A 22,504-nucleotide genomic window follows, 5' to 3' on the forward strand; every position below is an offset into this window, starting at 1 on the left:
ACTGTGGAACTCAACCCTGATTGCACCAGAGTCACCATGGAACACCAGCGCTGGAGGTCTGCTGGTGACCCTGACCACAACTCCTTGGCCAGGGTCGGCACAGCATCAGCAAAAAGAGGCCCTGGGCAACCCATGCAGTTCAGGCCTTCCCCCTGCCCTCTATCAGCAGAGGACAGAGGAAGGGGCCACTGCAAAAGAGGGGCGTGGCTCAGCCAGGCGGAAGGGGTGTGGCAGAGTAGGGGCGTGGCTCAGCCAGGTGGAAGGGGTGTGGCAGAATAGGGGCGTGGCTCAGCCAGGCAGAAGGGGTGTGGCAGAGTAGGGGCGTGGCTCAGCCAGGCAGAAGGGGTGTGGCAGAGTAGGGGCGTGGCTCAGCCCGGTGGAAGGGGTGGGGCAGAGTAGGGGCGTGGCTCAGTCAGGCAGAAGGGGTGGGGCAGAGTAGGGGCGTGGCTCAGCCAGGCAGAAGGATCTCAGGTTCTGGAGGCAGATGGTTGCCCACGACTCATCAGAGTAAGTTCTGAAGCAACCAGAATGCCAGTGTTGAAGCTGAGCCTTGGTGGGACGGGAGCAGCAACGTGTCCCTGGGAGATGGAAAAGATGGAGGAGGAAGTGGGGAAGAGCAGCGGACAGCAAGGCCACCCACTCCCCACCACCATCAGTGCTTCCTGTGTGCGTCCCACGGGTGTGTTTTTTTTTTTTTTAACTTTTTATTTTATATTGGGGTATAGCCGATTAGCAGTGCTGTGATAGTTTCAGGCGGACAGCAAAGGGACTCAGCCGTAGGTATACATCTATTCATCCTCTCCCAAACTCCCCTCCCAGCCAGGCACTCTCCTAACATTGAGCAGAATTCCCTGTGCTGTACATTGGTCCTTGTTGGTTATCCATTTTAAAGGTAGCAGTGGGTCCATGCCCAACCCAAACTCCCTAGCTATCCCTCCTCCAGACATTTCCACTTGTGTGTGTGCCTAGCCACTCAGTCGTGTCCGACTCTTTTTGAGCACATGGCTGACCAGGCTCCTCTGTCCATGGGGATTCTCCAGGCCAGAATGCTGGAGTGAGTTGATATGCCCTCCTCCAGGGGATCTTCCCAACCCGGGGATCAAACCCAGGTCTCCCGCATTGCAGGCGGATTCTTTACCAGCTGAGCCACCAGGGAAGCCCATCCTTGCCTCACGGGTTTTTCAAATCTGCATTTTATGGCTGAATGGCCATGGGACTAAGGGAACTGTGTGTCTGGTGAGAAAACTGAGCTCTATTCTGTTCGGGGAAGTTGTCAGATGCCACTGGGAGGCCCAAAGAACCACAGGGACGCAGAACCCACGAATGAAGCTAAGATACAAGCAGTAGTCGGTGAAGTTATTATTCACAATTGCCAGCAAGAGGACACAGACCAAGTGTCCATCAGTTGGTGAATAAATCGACAAAAGGTGGTCCATCACCACAACAGAATACTATTCAACCATAAAAAGTAATGAAGTCCTGACACCTGCTACAACACACAGGAACCTCAAAAACATGGTTCTCAGTGAAAGGAGCCAGACACAAAAAGTCACATTGTTCATGATTACATTTATGTGAACCATCCAGAGCAGATCAATCCAAAGGCAGAAAGCAGATGAGTAGTTGCCAAGGGCTGGGCTGGGGTGGGGAAAGGATGAGAAGTGGCCGCCAACCAGTGTGGGGATATTTTCATGGAGGAGGGTGCTGGAAATGTTCTAAAATTAATTGTGATGATGGTTACACAACTTTAGAACTTACTAAAAAAACATATAATTGGAAAGCATGTGAATTATATCTCAATAAAGCTTTCCTATTGAAAAAAGTTAGTGAGAATTAAATGGGATAATAGATATGATGATGATAATTTTTAAAAGCTGGAAATGGTGCTTTAGTTTCCAGCAGCAGCAGGAAAATGATATTAAAAGGGGTGATTTTCCACCACTCACAATGCACCAAACATTGCACATTCATCACTGTATCTTGAAAGCAGGATTTAAACCGTGTCCACCTTACGGATGGAGAAACAGGCCAAGAGGAGCCAGGGGCCACCTGAGGCCACATGACTAATACATAAGCAGTCAGCATCCGCAGGCAGGTCTGATTTAATGCCAGAGTCTTCGCCCTTCACCCCAGCCCCACCCCGCCTGGCACATTTTGCCTTTTCATGTAGGTGAACTCCCGGAATCTCATAAATCTCAAAAGAAAGCCATAAGCCAGCAAGAAGTGGAGGGGGCAAGGGAGAAAGAGCAGAACAAAACTCTAGGATTGCAAAAGCAGCTTTCACAGATTTATGGCTCCCGGCTGATCTATTAACGTATCACAACAAGGAGGGGCGAACAAATGGGAATTGCGATTCTCCATGTCAGTAACAAGCGAGAAATAAACAAGCACCCGCCGGCGGCTGTCCAGCCAAGGAGCTAGGACCGGGCTTTCTGGGGAGAGAGAGTTAGGGTTACCGGCCCCCACGCCCACCCACAACACAGAGCATCCAGAGACACCGGAGGGCATGCGGGTGGGGGCGGCACAGAACCAGCCCGGTCACGGACCCCAGCCCCATTCAGGTGTGCAGGCTTCCAGGACTGGGAGGATCACCACACAGATGTTCGGAGAGGCAGAGCCCCATGTGTGGGTGTTGGGGGGGGCGGGGTGGAGGCTGCACCGCAGGCTACTCTGAGACCTTCTCCATCTGGAACGTCTCAGAGAGCTCGCCAGGACTGATGTCACCAGCTGGAGCTGCCCCCTCGCCCCACCCCCACCCCGCGAGAGTCAAGGGCCCCGGGAGTTCTGAGGCATTCTCCTCGGGAACCACCCTGCCCTACATCCCTGTCTGAGGGTGGGGTTCGGCCTGGCTTTGAAGGGCAGCCTCCTCCCTCTCCCCCCAACTCCCAGGACCCCTGAAAGCCCAGCTGCCAGACACCGGGTTGGAGGAGCAGGCAAGGATGGAGCACAGGTCTTGCTCAGGAAGGCGGTCCCAACCATGGCGTTCCACTTTGCTAGCTGAGTGACCACGGGCAGCTCACCCCACCTGGCTGAGCCTCACTTCCACTCAGGTAGCAAGGGCTGCTGGGCAGATAGGAGGCGATCCTGCAGGCAGCGCCCCTTGGCTGTGCGGGAAGGGCCGTGTGCATGTTATTTCAGAGGCCTCGCCCCTCTGAAGGGCATCCATGCTCCCTTAGAGGCCAGTAGGTGAAAAGCACTGCCTGTGGATTCAGTTGCATACCCCCCCCCCCCACCATACACAGGGTCCCACACACCAGCTGGGTCACTGGACACCTTGAGGTCAGTTTCCCCAAACATCAAGCTCTGTCCATCCCCCGACCCGAGGCCACGCAGCTGGGGTTACCTGTCGGTCATGGGCAGCATGGGGCGGGAGTCCTTGGTCCAGGTGACCAGTGGGGGTGGAGAGCCCTGGGCCTCACAGTCAAGGATCACCTCATCACCGGCCTTGGCCGTGACCCTCAGAGGCTTGTCTGCTTCATGTGACCCATTCACGAGGATCCTGGGCTTGGCTGTTGGTGGAAGCAGGCAGGGAGTATGAGCAGGGTGGGAAGCCATGGGATGCGGCCCGCAGAGGACCAGCGTGGCTCCCCTAGGAAGCTGAGGTGGTACTGCCACCCCGGAGGTGCAGAGGAAGGTGGGCTCTGCTGTATCGGGAGAGCATAGGTTTCAGGTTGGACTCAGATCTGATGGTTTCCCCCAGCCTCCCCTCCGCCTGTCCAACCCACCCTCCTTCTGGAAGCTCATCTTGCTTTGCTGACCCCAACATGGTCCCTCCTGCCCCAACGTCTATGTTCCTCTAGCTTCTCTCCATCCTGCTCCCCTTCCCCGGGGACATTTCTGGCAGGTTCTTTCCTCCCTCCTTTCTCTCCCTTCTTGGTCTGGATCATCCCATTTATCCTCAGGAATAAATGGGATTAATCATCAGCTGATGCCCAGTCTCCCTCTGTGCTTAGGGCCCGAGGGGAACCTTGGCTCCAAACAGTTCAATACACAATTAATTATTCAATGGCAGTTGTGATGGGCGCTAAGAAGGGGAAATTCCAGAGAGTTCAGCCCGAGGGATCAGAAAGCACTGAGATCTGACTGATGGGAAAAGTCAGTGGACCGGGAGTGAGGGAAGGGCACGCCAACAGAAGGAACTGTGTGTGCAAAGGCCCTGAGGTAGGACAGATCATTTAAGAAATTGAAAGGTGGCCAGAGGTTCTGGGCACGAAGAGTCAAAGAGTCGTGGAGAGAGGTGGGCAAGGGGGCTGCTGAGGGGTGGGAGTCCAGTCTAGGGCCTTGTGTCTTTCCCCGGCTTGTTAACATGAAGGTCTCTCCCCCTCCCCATCCAGTTACTGAGCTGCAGCCCTCTTAGAGCATGGCCACACTGCTGGGGACAGTCCTCAGAGGCAGGACAGCTTTGATCTTCAGACAGGAAGCATTTAGAGGCAGGGCTGCTGACAGGGTGCCAGGAAGATGCAGGGGAGGTCAGATTGTACATGCCCCTGCCTCCACACCTGCCCAGCCCCTCTCCCAGGACAGGAGTGGCCATCACTCACTATTGACGGAAAGCCACATCTCCTGGCTGGAGAAGCCCACTGCATTGGTGGCCGTGCAGACGTAAGCCCCTGCATCCTGGACAGACGGCCGGGGGATGACCAGGGTGCCGTCCTTGCTCACGTTGTAGTGGGGATCCCCGGAGGCCAGGGCATTGGTCTCCTGCAGCAGAGTCACAGGTGACATCAGCAGAGCCCACCTCCCTCGGCAACTCGCATCGCTCCTCTCCCCTCGAGCACTGGGCCTACCTCTCTGGTTACCTTTATGGGAACAGGCTTCACCTACCTTGGTCCAGGTGATGGTGGGGGTGGGAACTCCTGAGGCTACACAGGGGAGAGAGGCTGGAACGCCTTCATTGGTGATATGGTGGGTGGCAGTGGGCTGGATTCTAGGTGGCACTTTCAAAAACAAACCAATTTCATAAACCAGAGTTCACAGCAGCATTGTTCACAACAGCCAAAAGGTGGAAACAATCCAAGTAGCCATCAGAGGATGATGGATAAACAGAATGTGATGTGTACGTGTGGAATATTATTCAGCCCTACAAAAGGAACAACCGTCTGATACATAGCACAACAGGGATGAACCTTGACAATATTATGCAAAGTGAAATAAGCCAGACATGGAAGGACAAGTAGTGTAAGATTCCACTTATGGGAGATACCTAGAACAGGCAAATTCATAGAGACAGGAAGCAGAATTAATGGTGACCAGGAGCTGGGGGAGGGAAAATGCAGAGTTGGTGGGTACAGTTTAAACTTGGGAAGTTGAAAATGTTCTGGAGATGGATAGTGGTGATGGTTGTGAAACTATGTCCCATGGAGTTAAAAACCCATCCCCAAACTGAGCCCCATGGAGTTAACAATACCGGCAACTAACAGAAATTCTTGAGCTTATCTTACAGCTTGCTGCATACCCTTCTGCCTGAGCCCGCCTTCACTGAGCAAGCTCGCTTAATTGTTTCATTGCAAATTGCATATCCTCCAAGCTTCGTGTAGCCTAAACAATAAGATGTTTGTCTGAGTTGTTTCCCAGGAAAACAACTGGAAGTCAGCTGTGTTTAGTTAAAGTGCAAGCCAGTTAAGACTGATTGGGACCACTGTCCCTAAAACTGGGTCTATGCAGGTGTCTGATAAGTGACTTTTTGACATCAGAGGACCAAAAGCTCCACCCTCAGATCACGCTAGGCGCCTCCATTTTTGGACATGCATCTCATGAAGAAGCAAGTCACCCAGGGACACCTGCACAGAACACTGATGACCTCGCCCCTTCCCTGCCTGCAGTCACCTTTTCCGACGTCTAAGACTACACCACTTCTTTAATAAATACCCTAAGCCTCTGGCCTTTGGGGAGGCCAACCTGAGACTTCTTCTCCTGCCTCCTCACTTCACTGCCTTGTGAACACACCCTTTCTCTGCAGTAAGCCTCAGCATCCCAGTGTTCTGGCTTGCTGCATTCTGGGCACGGGCCTTCCCAGATGGCGCTAGTGGCAAAGAACCCGCCTGCCAACGCAGGAGACAGACACAGGTTTGATCCTGGGTCAGGAAGATGCCCTGGAGGAGGGCATGGCAACCCACTCCAGTATTCTTGCCTGGAGAATCCCATGGAGCCTGGCAAGCTACGATCCATCGGGTCGCAAAGAGTTGGACACGACCGAAGCGACAGCACGCACAAGCAGGCATGCTGGGCAAATGAGCCTGGGGGCACGGCAACGCGAATGCCACTTATGCGACTTAATTCATGCCACTAGACTGCAGACGTTAAAATGGTTAAAATGGTAAGCTTTATATCATGTATATTTTATCATGATTTTTAAAAATAACATTTTAGCAGGAGAATACGGCCACCGCTGCTATAAATTCATGTCCCAGACAGAGGGCAGCCTGTGTCTAGGAACCAGCCGAGCTGTTTCTTCACTGTGGGACTTCGGATAAATCACTTAATCTTTTGGTACCCGTATTCCTTGATCAGCAAAAAAAAAAAAAGAAAAGGAAAAAAAAAGCTAAATTAACCTCAATTCCCTGCTCACTCTCTGGGGATGGACAGATGATAAGTGGCAGAAAAGAATGTTCACAGGACACAGTGAACTTGAAAACAAGTGCAGAATCCATCCTGGGAACCATCCAGACTTTTAGGCATTAAAATGGGGCGGGGCGGGGGGTTGTCTGCAGGAGGAGCGGGGGGAAGGGAACCGGGCATGGAGAAATCAGACCTGGGAGGGAAGGCCAGAAGCCAAGGGCTCTGACGGTAACACTCAGTTCCTTCCGGGGAATGCCCTTCTGGATTCTCCCAGGTGGCCAAAGCCAGCAAGTCAATCAGAATTTGTTGAATGGAAGTGAAATGAGCCAGGAGGGCAGAGCTTGATGGCTACCCCCACAGAGGGGGCTGTGTGCAGGGAAGGAATTGAGGGGGAGGCTTTCTGCAGAGGCAGCCCTTGCTGGTGGTATGATTTGCTGAGTTACCTCTGTCTTGGAGCCTCAGCTTCCTTAACTTCAGAGCGTGGAGGCTCTTAAACCCTCCACTTTGAGTGGTTAGGAAAACTAACACCCTCTTAGAGGTCTGGATGTGACACATACCCCACTTTTGGTCACTGTTTTTAACCGGAAGTTTAAAGAGACAGGACAGCTGGGTTCTAGATCCAGCCTCCTTCTGAGCTTCGGTCTTCCACTACAAAATGGGGAACGATGAGTTCTTCCCACTCATCCCTCAGGGGTTTAATAAAACAAGTGAAGCAAATAAAAAGAGGATATTGATGTATGCGGTGAGTGACAAAACATAACTGGACTTAAACTTCTTGTTTTATGTTAAAAAGAATGGTGGTACCTGGTTGGGTGGTGAAGGGAAACAGGGACCCTCCCACCCTGTGGATGGGAAAGTCACTGGGCAAATACATGAAAAGCCCTAAAAATGTGCAGTCTCCGTGAGTCAAAACTCAATTCCACATCAACAGTGTATCCTAGGGAAAGACCTGGTTACACGGGCAAAGGTGGGGCCTCAGGACGTTTATCCCCAGGTGTTCACGCAGGTGACACTGGACAGGGTCGGGAGGCAGGTTAGATACACCTGGTTCATCCAGACAGGGGACACGCAGTCTGAGTCTTACTAGCAGAAAGCACGTCATATATTTCTATGTATGTGTATACAAAGAATTTATACATAATTTATATACAGAATGTATACCATGCAAAAATAACTTATATACAACATATATATTTATAATGTACATGTAAAAGTGTATGTACATTTATATAAATGTGTATAAATATATATACAGTGTGTATTGTGTATATGTGTACATGTGAAGCTCATGTGTGTATAAAGTATGAAAGATACACAACAAATGTAAGATTATTCCAGTTCTTCTTAGTTACTGGTATTATGGAAGGTTGGTTTTGTTCTGGAGTTTTTTGGTCCAGTCTTTAAATTTCCTACAGTGAATATGTACTGTGTGTGCAATCTCTTTAAACAGAGGTGTTCAGGATCAAGTTCCCCTTGGCGCCGACACCCACCCCAGCTGCCCCCGCCTCCAGCCCAGGACTCACCCTGGACAACCAGCTGCACGTCCCGATGCTGAGAGCCGGCCGTGTTGCTGACCACACAGCTGTACCTGCCGGCGTCCTCCAGCAATGCCTGGTCAAGGTGGAGGCTGCCGTCTGCCCGGACGGAATGCCGGCTGCCCGGTGGGAGCTGGTGTGGGCGAAGAAGAATCAGCTTGGACCAAGGGCCCCACTCAGAGCTGCTAAGAGAACTCCAAAAACCTCACTGCCCACCAGCCCAGCGTGGAACAGCCTGGATAGAGAGGCCAGGGGTTTGCAGAGAGGGTGGGGGGCCTGGGGGTGACATTCCCATCCCTTCCTGGGTAGTCATGAGCCCCCACGGACCCTCGGGGCCAGGTGGGTCTGACCCCCGGCATACCCTTGACCCTGCTTGCCCAAGGTCCACTGGTCCAGGGCGGGACACCTGACCCAAGGATGCTGAGAGGAGCCCTCCCGGGAGGGTAGGCTTGGGGCCAGAGCCTTCACTGAGTCAGCACTGGAGCTCCGAGGCCTGTCCACACCAAGGCCAGAGAGAGGAGGGACAGCCCATCCTCGGGGAGAGAACCGAGCCATGCAGAGTGGAGTGGAGGTGCCGACGCATCAGCTATGGCCCCAGAGAGAGCGGCTCCTGGTGGCTGGCCAGGGGTGTCCCCATCAGGACCGGGGTTGGGCAGGGGAAGCTGGTCCAGAATGGGGCCTGGGGCCACCTCTGCAGAGATGCCCATCCCATCCATCCTTGGTGAGGACCGTTCCGCCAGGTGAGCCAGCTCTGGGCTACCCTGTCGCTGTCCCTCGAGCCTGGCTGCATATTCTGCTCTCGGGTTCTGGGAGAGGCTCCCGGGCTATCTTGGGACCCCTTGGGGATGAGTGAGCTTGAGGGGGCTTCTGCTCTTTGCCCCCGGCATCTGGGCAGGAGCAGGCCCACCCAGTGTCCCCGCTGAGCTAAAACAGGCTCTGCATCCCTGGTCACTCCCTGTCCTGGCGTGGACGAGGCCCAGGGCCACCCCTCCCCTCTTGCCCATCGGATTCTACTGTGGAATGCTCTCCCTGCCCCAGCCCGTGTGACCAGGCAGGGCCCTCCTCCTGGTGATCCTGCAGAGGGGCACCCATGTGATCAGCCTCCACAAAGCCTGCCCGCTCCGCGAGTTGGACCCTGTCTGTCCTCTTGCATCAGGGGCTGGGACAGCGGGGATGGGACCAGGGCAGCAGTCTGGCCACACAGTTGCTGCCTCCCCTGGATGTCCAGCATCTTCTGGGGGTGTCTTCTGGGGTGAGGGCACCTTTTTTATAACTTCCTGGGCACAAGGACCTCAGATGTCTGACCGGAGAAAGGAGGGAAAGGAGGAGTGAACGCAGAAGGGAAATAGAGGGACCCAGGTGGCTCAGCGGTAAAGAATCTGCCTGTCTATTCAGGAGACTCAGGTCCAGTCCCTAAGAAAGGAAGATCCCCTGGAGGAGGAAATGGCAACCGACTCCAGTATTCTTGCCTGGAGAATCCCATGGATGGAGGAGCCTGGCAGGCTACAGTCCATAGGGTCACAAAGAGTCGGATATGACTGAGCGACTAAACAGAGCAACAACAAAGAAAACCAAATGAATGGGAGCGGGTAAAGCAGCTACTGTGTGCCCAGCAGTGTGCCAGGCCGCCGGGCACATCCTCGGTTGCACAGATCTCGCCTCTGTCGTGGAACCGTCAGAACGGGGGCGACGGCCAAACGCGTTGTGTCTGTGCCCCCACCAAACTGCTGCTCCCCAATCGCAGCACAAATGAAGCACCAGGACTCGAGAGGGTAAAGGATGCTATTAGTGCATTGTCAGAGAAAGTTCTGGAAAGAGGCAGGGAAGGGAGAAGACACTCCCAAACCGGGGAAAGGCAAAGCGGAGGTCGAGGTGTTAATGTGACAGTTCCCTCCTCCCCACAACACTGCCCGCGGCACCCAGAGGGGCCCGGCACTCACAGGCATGCCGGCCTTGAGCCAGCGCCTCTCGGGGCGGGGTCTCCCAGACAGGACGACACAGGGCAGGGACACCGGCTGCCTCTCCAGCACCCGGACGGTGGAGGCACTGCTGGCGATCTGTGGGGGGGCTGCAGGGAGAGGAGATGGTGTTGGTCCACTGGCTTCCTGTGGGAACCAAGGCCCTCACTCCCGTCTCTCTCCTCCCCACAGAACCCAGAGAGGCATCAGGATTGGGGATCCCAAAGGGTCAAAGGGCACACTTCTTGGGGCACACTACCCAGAAAGTAGGGGTCCAGATGCTCCTCTAGGAGAATCTGGCTGTGGACACTCCCGTCCCAAAGGACGGGCAGCCATGGGGCCTCCCTGGGGGGCCCAGTGTCCCCACCAAACCCCTCCTCTCCAGATCCACAGCGAACCATGTCCAGTCACGAGGAGGTGGGCCCGCGCCTGGACCTTCCCAAAGACATTTTGAGCTTCGCAGATATACGTGGCCTGGTCTTCGGGGACCACACCTGAGGGGCAGGAAAAGGCAGACCTGACTGTCAGAGCACATCCTGCCTCCAGCCCCCACAGGCTCCAGCTCCCCAGGTGCCAACAGTGCCCTTGGCACAGCCTGGCCCTGCAGAGGTCAGATAGGAAGGCTGGGATGGCGGGGAGGAGGAGGATAGGGGATACAGCTGGGCCTTGGGAAGGTGAGAAGGCCTAGGCTTGCTCATGTGTAGAAAGGGGATAATTTATCAATAACTGCGCCTTGTAGTATGATTAGGAGGGATCAATAGATGATGCAAATATAGTGCTCAGCATCCGGTCTGGCACAGTAGTGAAAATAATGGTGATGATGATGATGGTGGTGATGGTGGTGATGGTGGTGATGGTGGTGGTGATGATGAAGGTAGTGATGGTGATGATGATGGTGGTGATAGTTATGATGGTGATGGTGGTGGTGAGGATTGAGATGATAATGATAAAGATGATGGTGATGATGATGGTTAGGATGGTGATGATGATGGTGATGGTGATGTTGGTGATGGTGATGATGGAATTGATCATGATAAAGATGATAATGAGGAAGATGATAGTGATGATTTATGGTGGTGACGATGATGGTGAATATGATGGTGAGGGTGATGATGGTGATGATGATGGCTATCACATGTAACACTTAATATGTGTCAGACACTGTGTTAGGGGATTTACGTGTATTACTCACACAGTAGCTCCTTAAGGTGGACTGTTGTTAAACCAGGGTGGGAGGTACCGTCACTATTACTAGCGTGACTGGTTCAGAGGAGTGGAGTGACCTGACCAGAGTCACTCAACCGAAACATGACCCTACATCAGCCTGACCCATGGTCAGTGTCCTGCTCCCAGTTGCCCAGTCTGGGGGCTTAGGGTGTCAAAAGCCATCCTGTCTCCCCTGTCCACCCTCCCCCAGCCCCAATCTCTTACTTTCAAAGAAGAGCACCCCTGAATCGGGCCACCCAGTCCTGCTGCCTGGCCTGGGCCCCAGAGGCTGGTCATCTCCACGGCGCCAGGTGATGGTAGGCGGTGGGCGACCTGTGGCCCGGCATGCCAGGAGGGCACTCCTCCCCAGTTCCACGGTGACATCCTGGGGCAGCTCCAACAGCTGGGGCGCATCTGCAGGGAGGTGACAGTCAGCCTTGCCCAGTGACTGGACCCGCCTGGCCCCAAGGGCACTGTTCCAAGGCCTGCCTTCCTCTCCCCTCGCTGGGGGATTTCCCTCTTCCAGCCTCTCCCTCAAGAACCTAACTCATGCCAACTTGAGCTTGGCAGGATGCAGCCCTGAAGGGCTCCTGGGGATGATGAGGCAGAACGAGCAGCGTTCGGAGGGATGAAGTCCTCCCCACATGGCATCTTGGGGACCCCGCCTTGTCCAGACATACAGGGGAGCAACACGCCTGCTCCTGCAGATGACATCTCCTGGGAAGCCAGCTTGGAGGGGCTGCAAGTCATGCCTGACCACAGGAACCCCACCAGCTCTGAGGGCCTCCCCACCACCATGCCTTCCTCCTGGGCCACCAGGGCTTCTCTTTCCACGACCCCAAACAACCAACTTCATAGGGAGGTTCTAGCTCATCTTTACTTTGCTACATCTTTCTCTGCTTGTTGAACATCTTGTAATAAGCACATAAATCTCTACTACAAAGTCAAAACAGGCCTATAAATAACTTGACCTTAGACTTTATGGTCCAAATGGGACACTGGAAAGTGAAAAGAGCCATCATAATAATTACACCAGGATAACAGACATAACCAAGGGCACCTGAATTATAATAAAAATTTAAGCATCATGTAAGGGTTTACTCTTCATTTTAGCTCCAAACACTTCAAACCCCATGTCCTTGCCACTGTTAATGGTTTTTAGTGTTTCTTCCAAAAATTTTTTCTAGGCATTGTCTTATTTTTATGATGGGAGGGGGGGCCTTGAAATAATTTATTTCCCCAAACAGAGACTCATAATCCTTTCCACTCTTCTGCTGGCCAGAAGTCGGCCCAACTCCAGACAGGTCCAGGCCCCATTCCCTGCAGCTTCTGGGCACGCCCTCAGATCCCTGTCCCCAGACCCCTGACCAGGAAGGAACCTGGCCTATTCTGAACCCATCACATCCAGCATGGAGGAAACTCCTCCACCCCTTCGTTCTCGCCGTCTCTCTGCAGAAATCTCCCCCATCCATCCAAATCATGACATCAAATTTCCCTCTTGGCCTTGGGGAGCAGGGGAGTTCCAGGGAGATATAAACACAACTTGGAAAATCGCTGCAAGGAGGAAGACAGTTTTGGACCTGAGCTCAGACACCACCCGCAAGTCGCTTTTCTTTCTCACTGGAGCCTGGCAGCTGCAGCAACTGAGAATCCAAGCAAGTATCTGCTCCGGGTGCCTCAGATGGGGTCACTGGAACTGCAAAGTCCTGGCCCTGGGGATACAGCGTTCTTATTCCCCTCTCCCCACCCTGAGTAGTAGCTCCAGGGCCAGGTACCCCAGAGCCGGCCTCCTCAACTCTATCCAGCGCACTGCAGGGCCCAACTCAAAGCTCCCTCCTCCTGCAGGCCTCTCACTCCCCGTTTTTCTCATGCTGCCTCTAGACCCTCTCCTTCCATAGCCAAAGAATCCCACTTTTCCTCCTAACTGTGGGGTATTAAAAAGCACACCCTCCTTCCCATTCTCCTCCCAATCCTGAACTTCACCTCCCTCCCCAAGAAGGGACAGTTGACTTATAATAGTAAGCAACTATCAAAGGGTTCCCTGATAGCTCCTCCTGCAATGCAGGAGACCCTGGTTCGATTCCTGGGTTGGGAAGATCCGCTGGAGAAGCGAAAGGCTACCCACTCCAGTATTCTGGCCTGGAGAATGCCATGGACTGTGTGGTCCATGGGGTTGCAGAGTTGGACACGACTGAGTGACTTTCATGTCACATCAAAGCATAGCATCTGGAATGCCTACTCAGTGACAGGCATGATGGTGGTACTTTAGAAACATGACTTCATTCATGGTCCCAATAAACTCATGAAGTGGGTATTCTCACAACCCCAATTTGTTGTTGTCATTTAGTCACTAAGTCATGTCCAATTCTTTGCAACCCTATGGACTGCAGCATGCCAGGCTTCCCTTCCTTCACTATCTCCCAGAGTTTGCTCAAACTCATGTCCATTTAGTCGGTGATGCCATCCAACCATCTCATCTCTTGTTCCCCCTTCTCCTCCTGCCCTCAATCTTGATCTTCCCAGCACCAAGGTCTTTACCAATGAGGTGGCTCTTCACATCACGTGGCCAAAGTATTGGCACTTCAGCATCAGTCCTTCCAATGAATATTCAGGGATGATTTCCTTTAAGATTGACTGATTTGGTGTCCTGGCTGTCCAAGGGGCTCCCAAGAGTCTTCTCCAGCACCACAATTCAAAAGCTCATTTTACAGGTGGGGAAACTGAGGGTCAGAGGGATTAAGACACCTGCCTCAGGTACAGTTCAAGGTCAGTGGTAGAGCTGGGGTCAGAGCCCAGATCCGGCTGCTGCTAAGACCCAGGCTCTCGGCCATGGCACCCCTGCATCTCATGGGTGTTCAGGGGCAACTTGGCACCTCTTCAGTCCTCTCTCAGAGGTGCGGTCAGCTACATTCCAGAATCAGATCCCGCGCCTGAAACTGCGACTTTGTCTCCTATGCCGCCTTCCCCCTGCTCATCACTGGAGCCTCCAAATAAGGCGGGACCCCAGAACCCTGCACACTAGAGCCGGGAGTCCTCTGCCCCTTTACTGTGCAGATGGGAGACTGAGATGCAAAGCTGGGCCCACGTGGGCTCCACGCTTGTCCTGCAGCGTCGGGAGGTGGGGTGGGCTGCCAGCCCCATGGCCTTCCCAGGGTCCCATCCAAAAGGCTCGCCACCTCTGCTTTCAGGCTCCAAGCCCCCTCCTCAGACTCTCAGGTGCCCTCTGCAGGGAGGGACCATGAGCTGGTTCCACAGCCACCAGGTTTTCCCAGGAATGGCCCCGTTTGCCTCGACCTTGAGCAGGTTTACGGGGCAGGAGCTGTGAGTGCCCCGAGACAGCTAGACACACGACAGCCACCACGCTCTGTAATCTCATCATCTGACAGCTGCAGTGCCTTTGCAGGGAGGCAGCTCTGTGTGGGGAACCAGAAGCACCCAGGAAGAGAAAACTGCCCTGTGAAGGATGCCAGCCACCGGCCTGGGAAGGGGCAAGACAGGAGGGTGTGGCCACAGCTGAGACTTGACAGCGCTGATGAGCTATTCCCTCCACCCCCGGGATCCTCCAAGGAAGTGACATGGACAGAGGCGATGACTTCCTCTTACTTGGCCCCCTGGGCAAGGCCACCAGCCTAAAGGCCTGAAGCCTGGGCAGGGCCCCTCCCCACCCCCGCTTCACGCCCTCTGCCCCACTGGACACCCATGGATGAACCCCCACACCACTCTGGACCTCGGATCCCCCTCCAGAAAGAGATAACTATATTCTCCCCAGTTCCAGTACCTTAAAGTTCTAGGGTTCTTTATCATCATCTGGAGACCCTTCAGTCCCCCAGTCTCCTCCACCATCCCCCCAGTTCTCATGGCCCAGAGCCCTGAGTCAGAGCTTGTGGGGATGTGCCAGCTTGGGAAACGGAGCTCTAATCAGTCTTGACTCAGCCTGGCCAGAAGGAGGGCGGGGGACCCAGGCCCAAAGACTTGGCCGATGGGCAGGGTGACCACAGGAGAGGCTGGCCTCAGGCCCTGCCCTGCTTATAGAGGGATTCCAGGGTCTCTTGGAAGGAGACAGGGCTGGGGATGGCTGCCACAGCCCCTCCTGGGAAGACCCCCTTCCCCCACAGAAAGACCCTGCGGTGAAGCCTGGAGCCTCAGCTCCACTGGCCAGAAGTACAGGATGACTCTCCTCCCTAAAAAAAATCTTAAACTGTATTTTATGACTGTTTATAAAGACAAATGCAATCCAGGCTGGGTTCATTGTCATCTACTTATTATTCTTCACTTTTTTTTTTCTCCCGATGGCAAAAGAAATTAAAAGCAGAGCCCTGTCCAGCAGCCCTAAACGGGTCACGGGCTCCGGGCCCTTGCCTGATGGAGAAGCAGCCCGGATGCTGGCCCCAGAGACCAGCTGTGTTCCTCTCCTGCTCCCCTTGGCTGGCCGGAGGGGTTTGCTTTCACAGACGCATGCCCGCCGCTCCCTTGCTCATCCACCCAGCAACCGACTGCTTCCAAGTCAGGAATAAGAAGCAGAGATGAAAATGAGATGATAGAAAGAGGGCTGAGTGGGGACTTCCCTGGTGGTCCAGTGGTTATGAATCTGCCTTGGCATGCAGAGGATGCAGGGTCAGTCCCTGGCAGGGGAGCTAAGATCCCACATGCCGTGGGCCAACAAAGCCCAAACACCATAACTGCTGAGCCCATATGCCACAACTAGAGAAGCCCGCACACTGCAATGAGCATCCTGCGTGTCACAACTAAGATCCGATGCAGCCAAGTAAATAAAAATCCTAAAAATAAAGAAGGAAAGAGGGCTGAGTGAACATCCATTTCAAGAGAAACCAGCAGGACAAAGGGAACTTAGGTCAGAGCAGTTTTAAAATAGTAGAAAGAGCATTGAGCTCTGGGGGTGACGGGGGATGGGGGGGCTGGGGGCACTGGGGTACTGCCGTGTAGCCTGGTCACCAGCCATGTGACAACCACTCCGTCTCGCTCTGCCACACCAGGCCCTTGTCACCCGGCACGACCCACTGTCCACTGAGTATTTATTTCAATCAAGTCCTGAGTGAAGCACATTCTCATTAAATCTCTCGAGGACCTTGTGAATAAGCCTCGGTCATCAGCAGCCCCATTTTACAGATGAGGAAGGTGAGGCCCAGGAAGGTAAATAACTTGGCCAAACAAGCAGCAGGCCCTGGACTTCGATCCAGGACTCTTTGTCTGCCAAATGCCAGGCCCAGAGGGGAGAGACCCTCAAAGGCTGGTCAGGGGAAGGCTGCCCTCCTTTCTGTACACCGCCACCCCCCCCCCAATACCTCCAGGAAGCCAGTTTCCAGCGGAACAGCAGGAATTGGGCACAGTGCCCCCTGTCCTCAGCCCTGCAAGGCTCTGGCGGGCTGGCCAGAAAGGCCACACCACAGCTGCCACCCAGATGGGCAGGAAATTCAATTTCCCACCACCGCTGCCAGGCCAGCTCTCCCCAGACACACAGGTGTTGGGCTACAGTCCACTCCGTCCCTGACCTCAAGGCCAGAGGCCACAGTGGCCCCGTGCCTGCCTCCGGGGTGCCCGCCACCTCCTTTCTCTGACATGGGGAAATGGCCTCCAGACCAACGGCTCAAGGTGAAGGAACAGGATAAGGCAGGCGGGTCGGCCTGGGCCCCAAAGAAATAAGGCTTTGCTGAAAAGCAATCAGACACGGAACAAAGGAGGACCGCTTGTAACAACACCCAGGGCATCTTCTCTGTCTACCCAGAACCCACCGACTAATCACAGTGACAGTGACATCTGTCAGAGCCCTTCTTGTCCAAGGCCTTTCCTATCTCTCACTCACACAATAGCCACAAACATTTTGTAGGTGAGCAGCCCGAGGCTCAGAGTGCAGAAGCAACGTCCAAGCTCACCCTGCTGGGAGCATCAGGACCAAGTCCAGGGGCTAAAAAGCCCTGACCCTGGGTTCAGATGCTGCCGCTCACCAGCTGTGTGATCCTGGACAAGTCACTTAACCTGTCTGTGCCTCGTTTCCCCATCTATGAAAGGATAAAGTGGAACCCATTGCAAAGGGATGTTATGAGGATTACAGGTTAGCACATGAAACGTGCTTAGAGCTGGGCTTGCTGCAGGGCAGATTTCACGGAAGACTGATTATATTTTTATCATCAGGCCCTATGGCTTTCCACACCCACCGCACCCCACCCAAGAGCCCAGCCACACAGACAGGGAAAGTCTGAGCACATCATTCTCCTTAGATACCTCTCACCGCCTCCTCAGGACAAAGCCCAGACTCCCCCGGGCTCCCCAAGCCAAAGGCCAGGAGTGACCCACAGCTGGGCAGCCGGCCGCCTCGGCCTCGGCCTCGCCCCTCCCCGTCCTCGATGCCTCACCCTCTGCCTGGCTTCTCTTGCCCTGGGGAGAGCTGCACATGCTGTTCTCTCTGCCTGGAGCACTGTCCCCGCAGCTCCTCAGTTCAGTTCAGTCGCTCAGTCGTGTCCAACTCTTTGCGACCCCGTGAACTGCACCTCGCCAGGCCTCCCCGTCCATCATCAACTCCCGGAGTTCACCCAAACTCATGTCCATCAAGTCGGTGATGCCATCAACCATCTCATCCTCTGTCGTCCCCTTCTCCTCCTGCCCTCAATCTTTCCCAGCATCAGGGTCTTTTCTAATGAGTCAGCTCTTCGCATCAGGTGGCCAAAGTATTGGAGTTTCAGCTTCAGCATCAGTCCTTCTAATGAACACCCAGGACTGATCTCCTTTAGGATGGACTGGTTGGATCTCCTTGCAGTCCAAGGGACTCTCAAGAGTCTTCTCCAACACCACAGTTCAAAAGCATCAATTCTTCAGCGCTCAACTTTCTTTATAGTCCAACTCTCACATCCATATGTGACTACTGGAAAAACCATAGCCTTGACTAGATGGACCTTTGTTGACAAAGTAATATCTCTGCTTTTTAATATGCTGTCTAGGTTAGTCATAACTTTCCTTCCAAGGAGTAAGTGTCTTTTAATTTCATGGCTACAATCACCATCTGCAGTGATTTTGGAGCCCCCCCCAAAATAAAGTCAGCCACTGTTTCCACTGTTTCCCCATCTATTTGCCATGAAGTGATGGGATCGGATGCCATATCATAGTTTTCTGAATGCTGAGCTTTAAGCCAACTTTTTCACTCTCCTCTTTCACTTTCATCAAGAGGCTCTTTAGTTCTTCTTCGTGTTCTGCCATAAGGGTGGTGTCATCTGCACATCTGAGGTTATTGATATTTCTCCTGGTAATCTTGATTCCAGCTTGTGCTTCTTCCAATTGAGCGTTTCTCATGATGTACTCTACATATAAGTTAAATAAACAGGTGACAATATACAGCTTTGATGTACTCCTTTTCCTATATGGGACCAATCTGTTGTTCCATGTCCAGTTCTAACTGTTGCTTCCTGACCTGCATACAGGTTTCTTAAGAGGCAGGTCAGGTGGTCTGGTATTCCCAACTCTTTCAGAATTTTCCACCATTTATTGTGATCCACACAGTCAAAGGCTTTGGCATAGTCAATAAAGCAGAAATAGATGTTTTTCTGGAACTCTCTTGCTTTTTTGATGATCCAGTGGATGTTGGAAATTTGATCTCTGGTTCCTCTGCCTTTTCTAAAACCAGCTTGAACATCTGGAAGTTTACGGTTCACATATTGCTGAAGCCTGGCTTGGAGAATTTTGGTCATTACTTTACTAGCCTGTGAGATGAATGCAATTGTGTGATAGTTTGAGCATTCTTTGGCATTTCCTTTCTTTGGGCTTGGAATGAAAACTGACCTTTCCCAGTCCTGTGGCCACTGCTGAGTTTTCCAAATTTGCTGGCATATTGAGTGCAGAACTTTCACAGCATCATCTTTTAGGATTTGAAATAGCTCAACTGGAATTCCATCACCTCCACTAGCTTTGTTCGTAGTGATGCATCCTAAGGCCCACTTGATTTGCATTCCAGGATATCTGGGTCTAGGTGAGTGATCACACGATCGTGATTATCTGGGTCGTGAAGATCTTTTTTGTACAGATCTTTTTTTGCAGCTCGTCTTTTTTTGCTGACTGCTTCTGGGTTCAGCTTAGACATCGACTCCTCCAAGAAGCCTTCCCAGCCTCTAGTGCTGGCTTAGCCCCCTTCTCTGGGCATAGGCCCCACGGATGCCACTTCCAATTACTCAGTACACTGAGCATTCTAATTGTCTGTTTACTGTCTCTCTTTTTGGCACCAAGGATAACACAAGGGCTGATGCGGTTGTATTCCCAACCCAGGGTCTGGGGCACAGGGCCTGGCCACCTGGTGACTACGTGCTGAAGGATGGCAACGATGGAACAGATGAATGAACACTAAAGGCACCCCCATGCGTGGGAGGATCCCCGAGCCTGAGATGTTACCGTCTCCCCCAGGGCCAGACCCTCCTGATCAAGCCTCCCTGGGGAGGCCCCTGGCCATCCCATCCGGCCCATTCAAGCCCATTCCCCATTCTCCGCACTTCCCCCGAACTCTCAGCACCTGTCTTTCCCGTCATGGCCACAGCTGACCCTCAGAGCCCCATCTGCTCTGGCTCGGCACGCCAAGGAGCTGTGCCCACAACTTCCGAGCAATTCCCAGTGCCCGGGATCCAGGCCTGGAACCAAGAACTCATGGCAATCATAGCCAAGGCTGTGTTCCAGCCACAGAAGAATCCAGACTCCCCATCTGTAAAAGGGGAATAATCACTTCTCCATTTATTAAACACCCATGATGGGCCAAACCCAGTGCTAAACTTATGTGTCTGATTTCATTGAACCCTCACAGCCACTCAACAAAGGAAGTAGTGTGGTCAGCTCTGCTTTGTTGTTGTGTAGCTGCCAAGTCGTACCTGATTCTTTTGTGACCCCAGGGACTATGGCCCGCCAGGCTCCTCTGTCCACGGGATTTCCCAGGCAAGAATACTGCAGTGGGTTACCATATCCTTCTCTAGGGCATCTTCCCGACTCAGGAATTGAACCTGCTTCTCCTGTATTGCAAGCAGATTCTTTACCGCTGAGCCACCAGGGAAGCCGTCAGCTACATTTTACAGATGGGGAAACTGAGGGTCAATGACTTGACCAAAGCACATAGATGGTCAGTGATGGAGACAAGACTGGAACTCGGGTCACAGGGATGACGATGTCCAAGCTGGAGCCAAACTATTTCCATGGTGGGCAACGTCCCCCTGCTTCCTGGGACTCTCACACTTGAGGGGTCTCTCCCACCCACCAATACCAGGGTTGGTCCATGTGACCTATAGGATATAACAGGTGATGGTATGTCACTTCCAAGACTGTAACTGGCTATAAAGACTTACTTCCCTGGTGGCTCAGAGACTTCTCTGGTGGCTCAGACAGTAAAGCATCTGCCTACAATGTGGGAGACCCGGGTTCAGTCCCTGGGTTGGGAAGATCCCCTGGAGAAGGAAATGGCAACCCACTCCAGTACTCTTGCCTGGAAAATCCCGGGGATGGAGGAGCCTGGTGGGCTACAGTCCATGGGGTCGCAAAGAGTCAGACATGACTGAGATACTAAACTTTTCCATCTTGGATTCTGTTTACCTCTCAACTCACTTTCTCTAGGAAAACCCATGTCATGAAAAATCTTCCAGGGAAGACCCTATGGGTAAGGAACAGAGGCTTCCTGATAAAAGCCTCATAAATGAACTTTGGGTGGACCCTCCAGCCCTAGTCAAGCCTTCAGATGACCATATCCCCGACCAATGTAATAAGTGCCATCCCGTGAGAGACCCCGAGTCAGAACCAGAATCCTAGCCCCCCAGAACTGTGCTTCAATAGATGCCCACTGTTTTAAGCCACAGAGTTAGGGCAATTTGTTACACAGCAAGTGGTAACACATACACCATCTCCCTCTAAAATCTCTGTCCCACGTGCTCTGGATCCAAATGATACAAATCCCCCACTGGCAGGCTAGCATTCTCTCCTCCCTGCTCAGAAGTAGGGCAGGTGGCAGGGCACAGCGGGGGACAAGGTGTACACTCACGTCCAACCTCCAGCCGGATTTCTGCAGAGGCGTCACCCAACTCATTGACAGCTCGGCAGGTATAGACGCCAGCATCCCTCTCACGAACCACTGGGATCCGCAGCATCCCAGAGCTGGAGTCCTCAGAGGCCAGAATCATTTCAAGATCCCCTGGACCAAAGATGAGAAAACATCAAGCAGGTACTCAAGGCTGCCACAGGAGGCCCGGGGATCAGGCTGCCTTCCAGACCCTGGGTTCCTGGGACGCCACAAGGCTGGAACCTCAGAGGGGTGTGGGTGAGGTAAAGACCCCTCAGCCTGCAATCAGGACTGTTTAATGGGCACAGACTTTCAGTTTTGCTAAATGAAAGAGTCCTGGAGATGGGTGGTGGTGGTTGTACAGCAATGTGAATATACCTAAAAACGGTTAAGAGGGGAATGGATATGTTACCCACAATTTACCACAACTAAAAAAATTTTCTTTTAGGTCAGCCCCCCTGAATCCAGTTCCCTGAGTCCCTCTGTTGGCCAAGAGTGAGTCTCAGCCTGCCCCCTTGCATGTGACAGGTTCATTACCCAAGAACGCCTTGCCTGGGTCTCCCTCCTGGGTCTCCGCCCTCTGCTCAGGGGCAGACTGAGGCTTGGGTCAGCTCTGGGAGAAGACCCCCACCTTCCCCCCCAGTTCTGCCTCTCTGATGCCTTCTTCTCATTTCTCTTACTGTTCCCTGACTCCCACCCCGACTGGCCTGAAGGGCCACCCTGATTTTGAACCTTTTTTTACAACTTAACTTAAATTTTTTGTTTTTAAAATTGTGGTAAATATACATAACACAAGATTTTACCATTTTAAGCACTGAGTGTCCAGTTAAGCAGGATCAGGTACATCCCCATGATCCATCCACAAAACTTTTTCATCTTCTCAAATGGAAGCCCTACGTATTAAACACTAACTCCCCATTTCCCCCTCCCCAAGCCCCTGGCATCTCCTCTCTGTCTCTAAATTTGCACATACTAGGCATTTCTTATAAGAGATCCCACTCAGTTAAGTGGAATCATATAATACTTGTCCTTCTGTGTCTGGCTTATTTCACTTAGCATCGTATTTTCAAGGTTCATCTATGTTGTATAAAAATTGCATTCCTTTTTTCCAAGTTAAAAAAATTTTTTATCTTTTCTTATAATGTTTTACTACTTAAATACCCCATCTTAGAGCAAATGTCTCTGAAAATGTCACAGATAAAATATTTTTTTCTTCA

General features: G+C 52.8%; 2 protein-coding genes across 2 annotated transcripts in view; one reads left to right on the plus strand and one right to left on the minus strand.

Annotated features, from left to right (window-relative positions):
• The window catches only part of HMCN2 (hemicentin 2), a 172,727-nt gene that overhangs the window by 100,587 nt on the left and 49,636 nt on the right, over positions 1 to 22,504 (minus strand). The window contains exons 15-22 of the mRNA XM_065928266.1: positions 21,270 to 21,419; positions 11,483 to 11,671; positions 10,450 to 10,545; positions 10,034 to 10,161; positions 8,082 to 8,226; positions 4,825 to 4,937; positions 4,542 to 4,701; positions 3,344 to 3,509 (exon numbers count right to left, since the gene is read on the minus strand). Of these exons, the coding sequence (XP_065784338.1) occupies positions 3,344 to 3,509; positions 4,542 to 4,701; positions 4,825 to 4,937; positions 8,082 to 8,226; positions 10,034 to 10,161; positions 10,450 to 10,545; positions 11,483 to 11,671; positions 21,270 to 21,419 (1,147 nt within the window). The remainder of the gene's footprint in view (positions 1 to 3,343; positions 3,510 to 4,541; positions 4,702 to 4,824; positions 4,938 to 8,081; positions 8,227 to 10,033; positions 10,162 to 10,449; positions 10,546 to 11,482; positions 11,672 to 21,269; positions 21,420 to 22,504) is intronic.
• Positions 19,822 to 22,504, plus strand: part of C3H9orf78 (chromosome 3 C9orf78 homolog) — a 416,805-nt gene continuing 414,122 nt past the window's right edge. Inside the window, exon 1 of the mRNA XM_065928265.1 lies at positions 19,822 to 19,826. The gene's annotated coding sequence lies outside the window, so the exon portion shown is untranslated. The remainder of the gene's footprint in view (positions 19,827 to 22,504) is intronic.

The sequence above is a fragment of the Muntiacus reevesi genome, chromosome 3, assembly GCF_963930625.1.
Source record: "Muntiacus reevesi chromosome 3, mMunRee1.1, whole genome shotgun sequence".
Taxonomy (NCBI): Eukaryota; Metazoa; Chordata; class Mammalia; order Artiodactyla; family Cervidae; genus Muntiacus; species Muntiacus reevesi.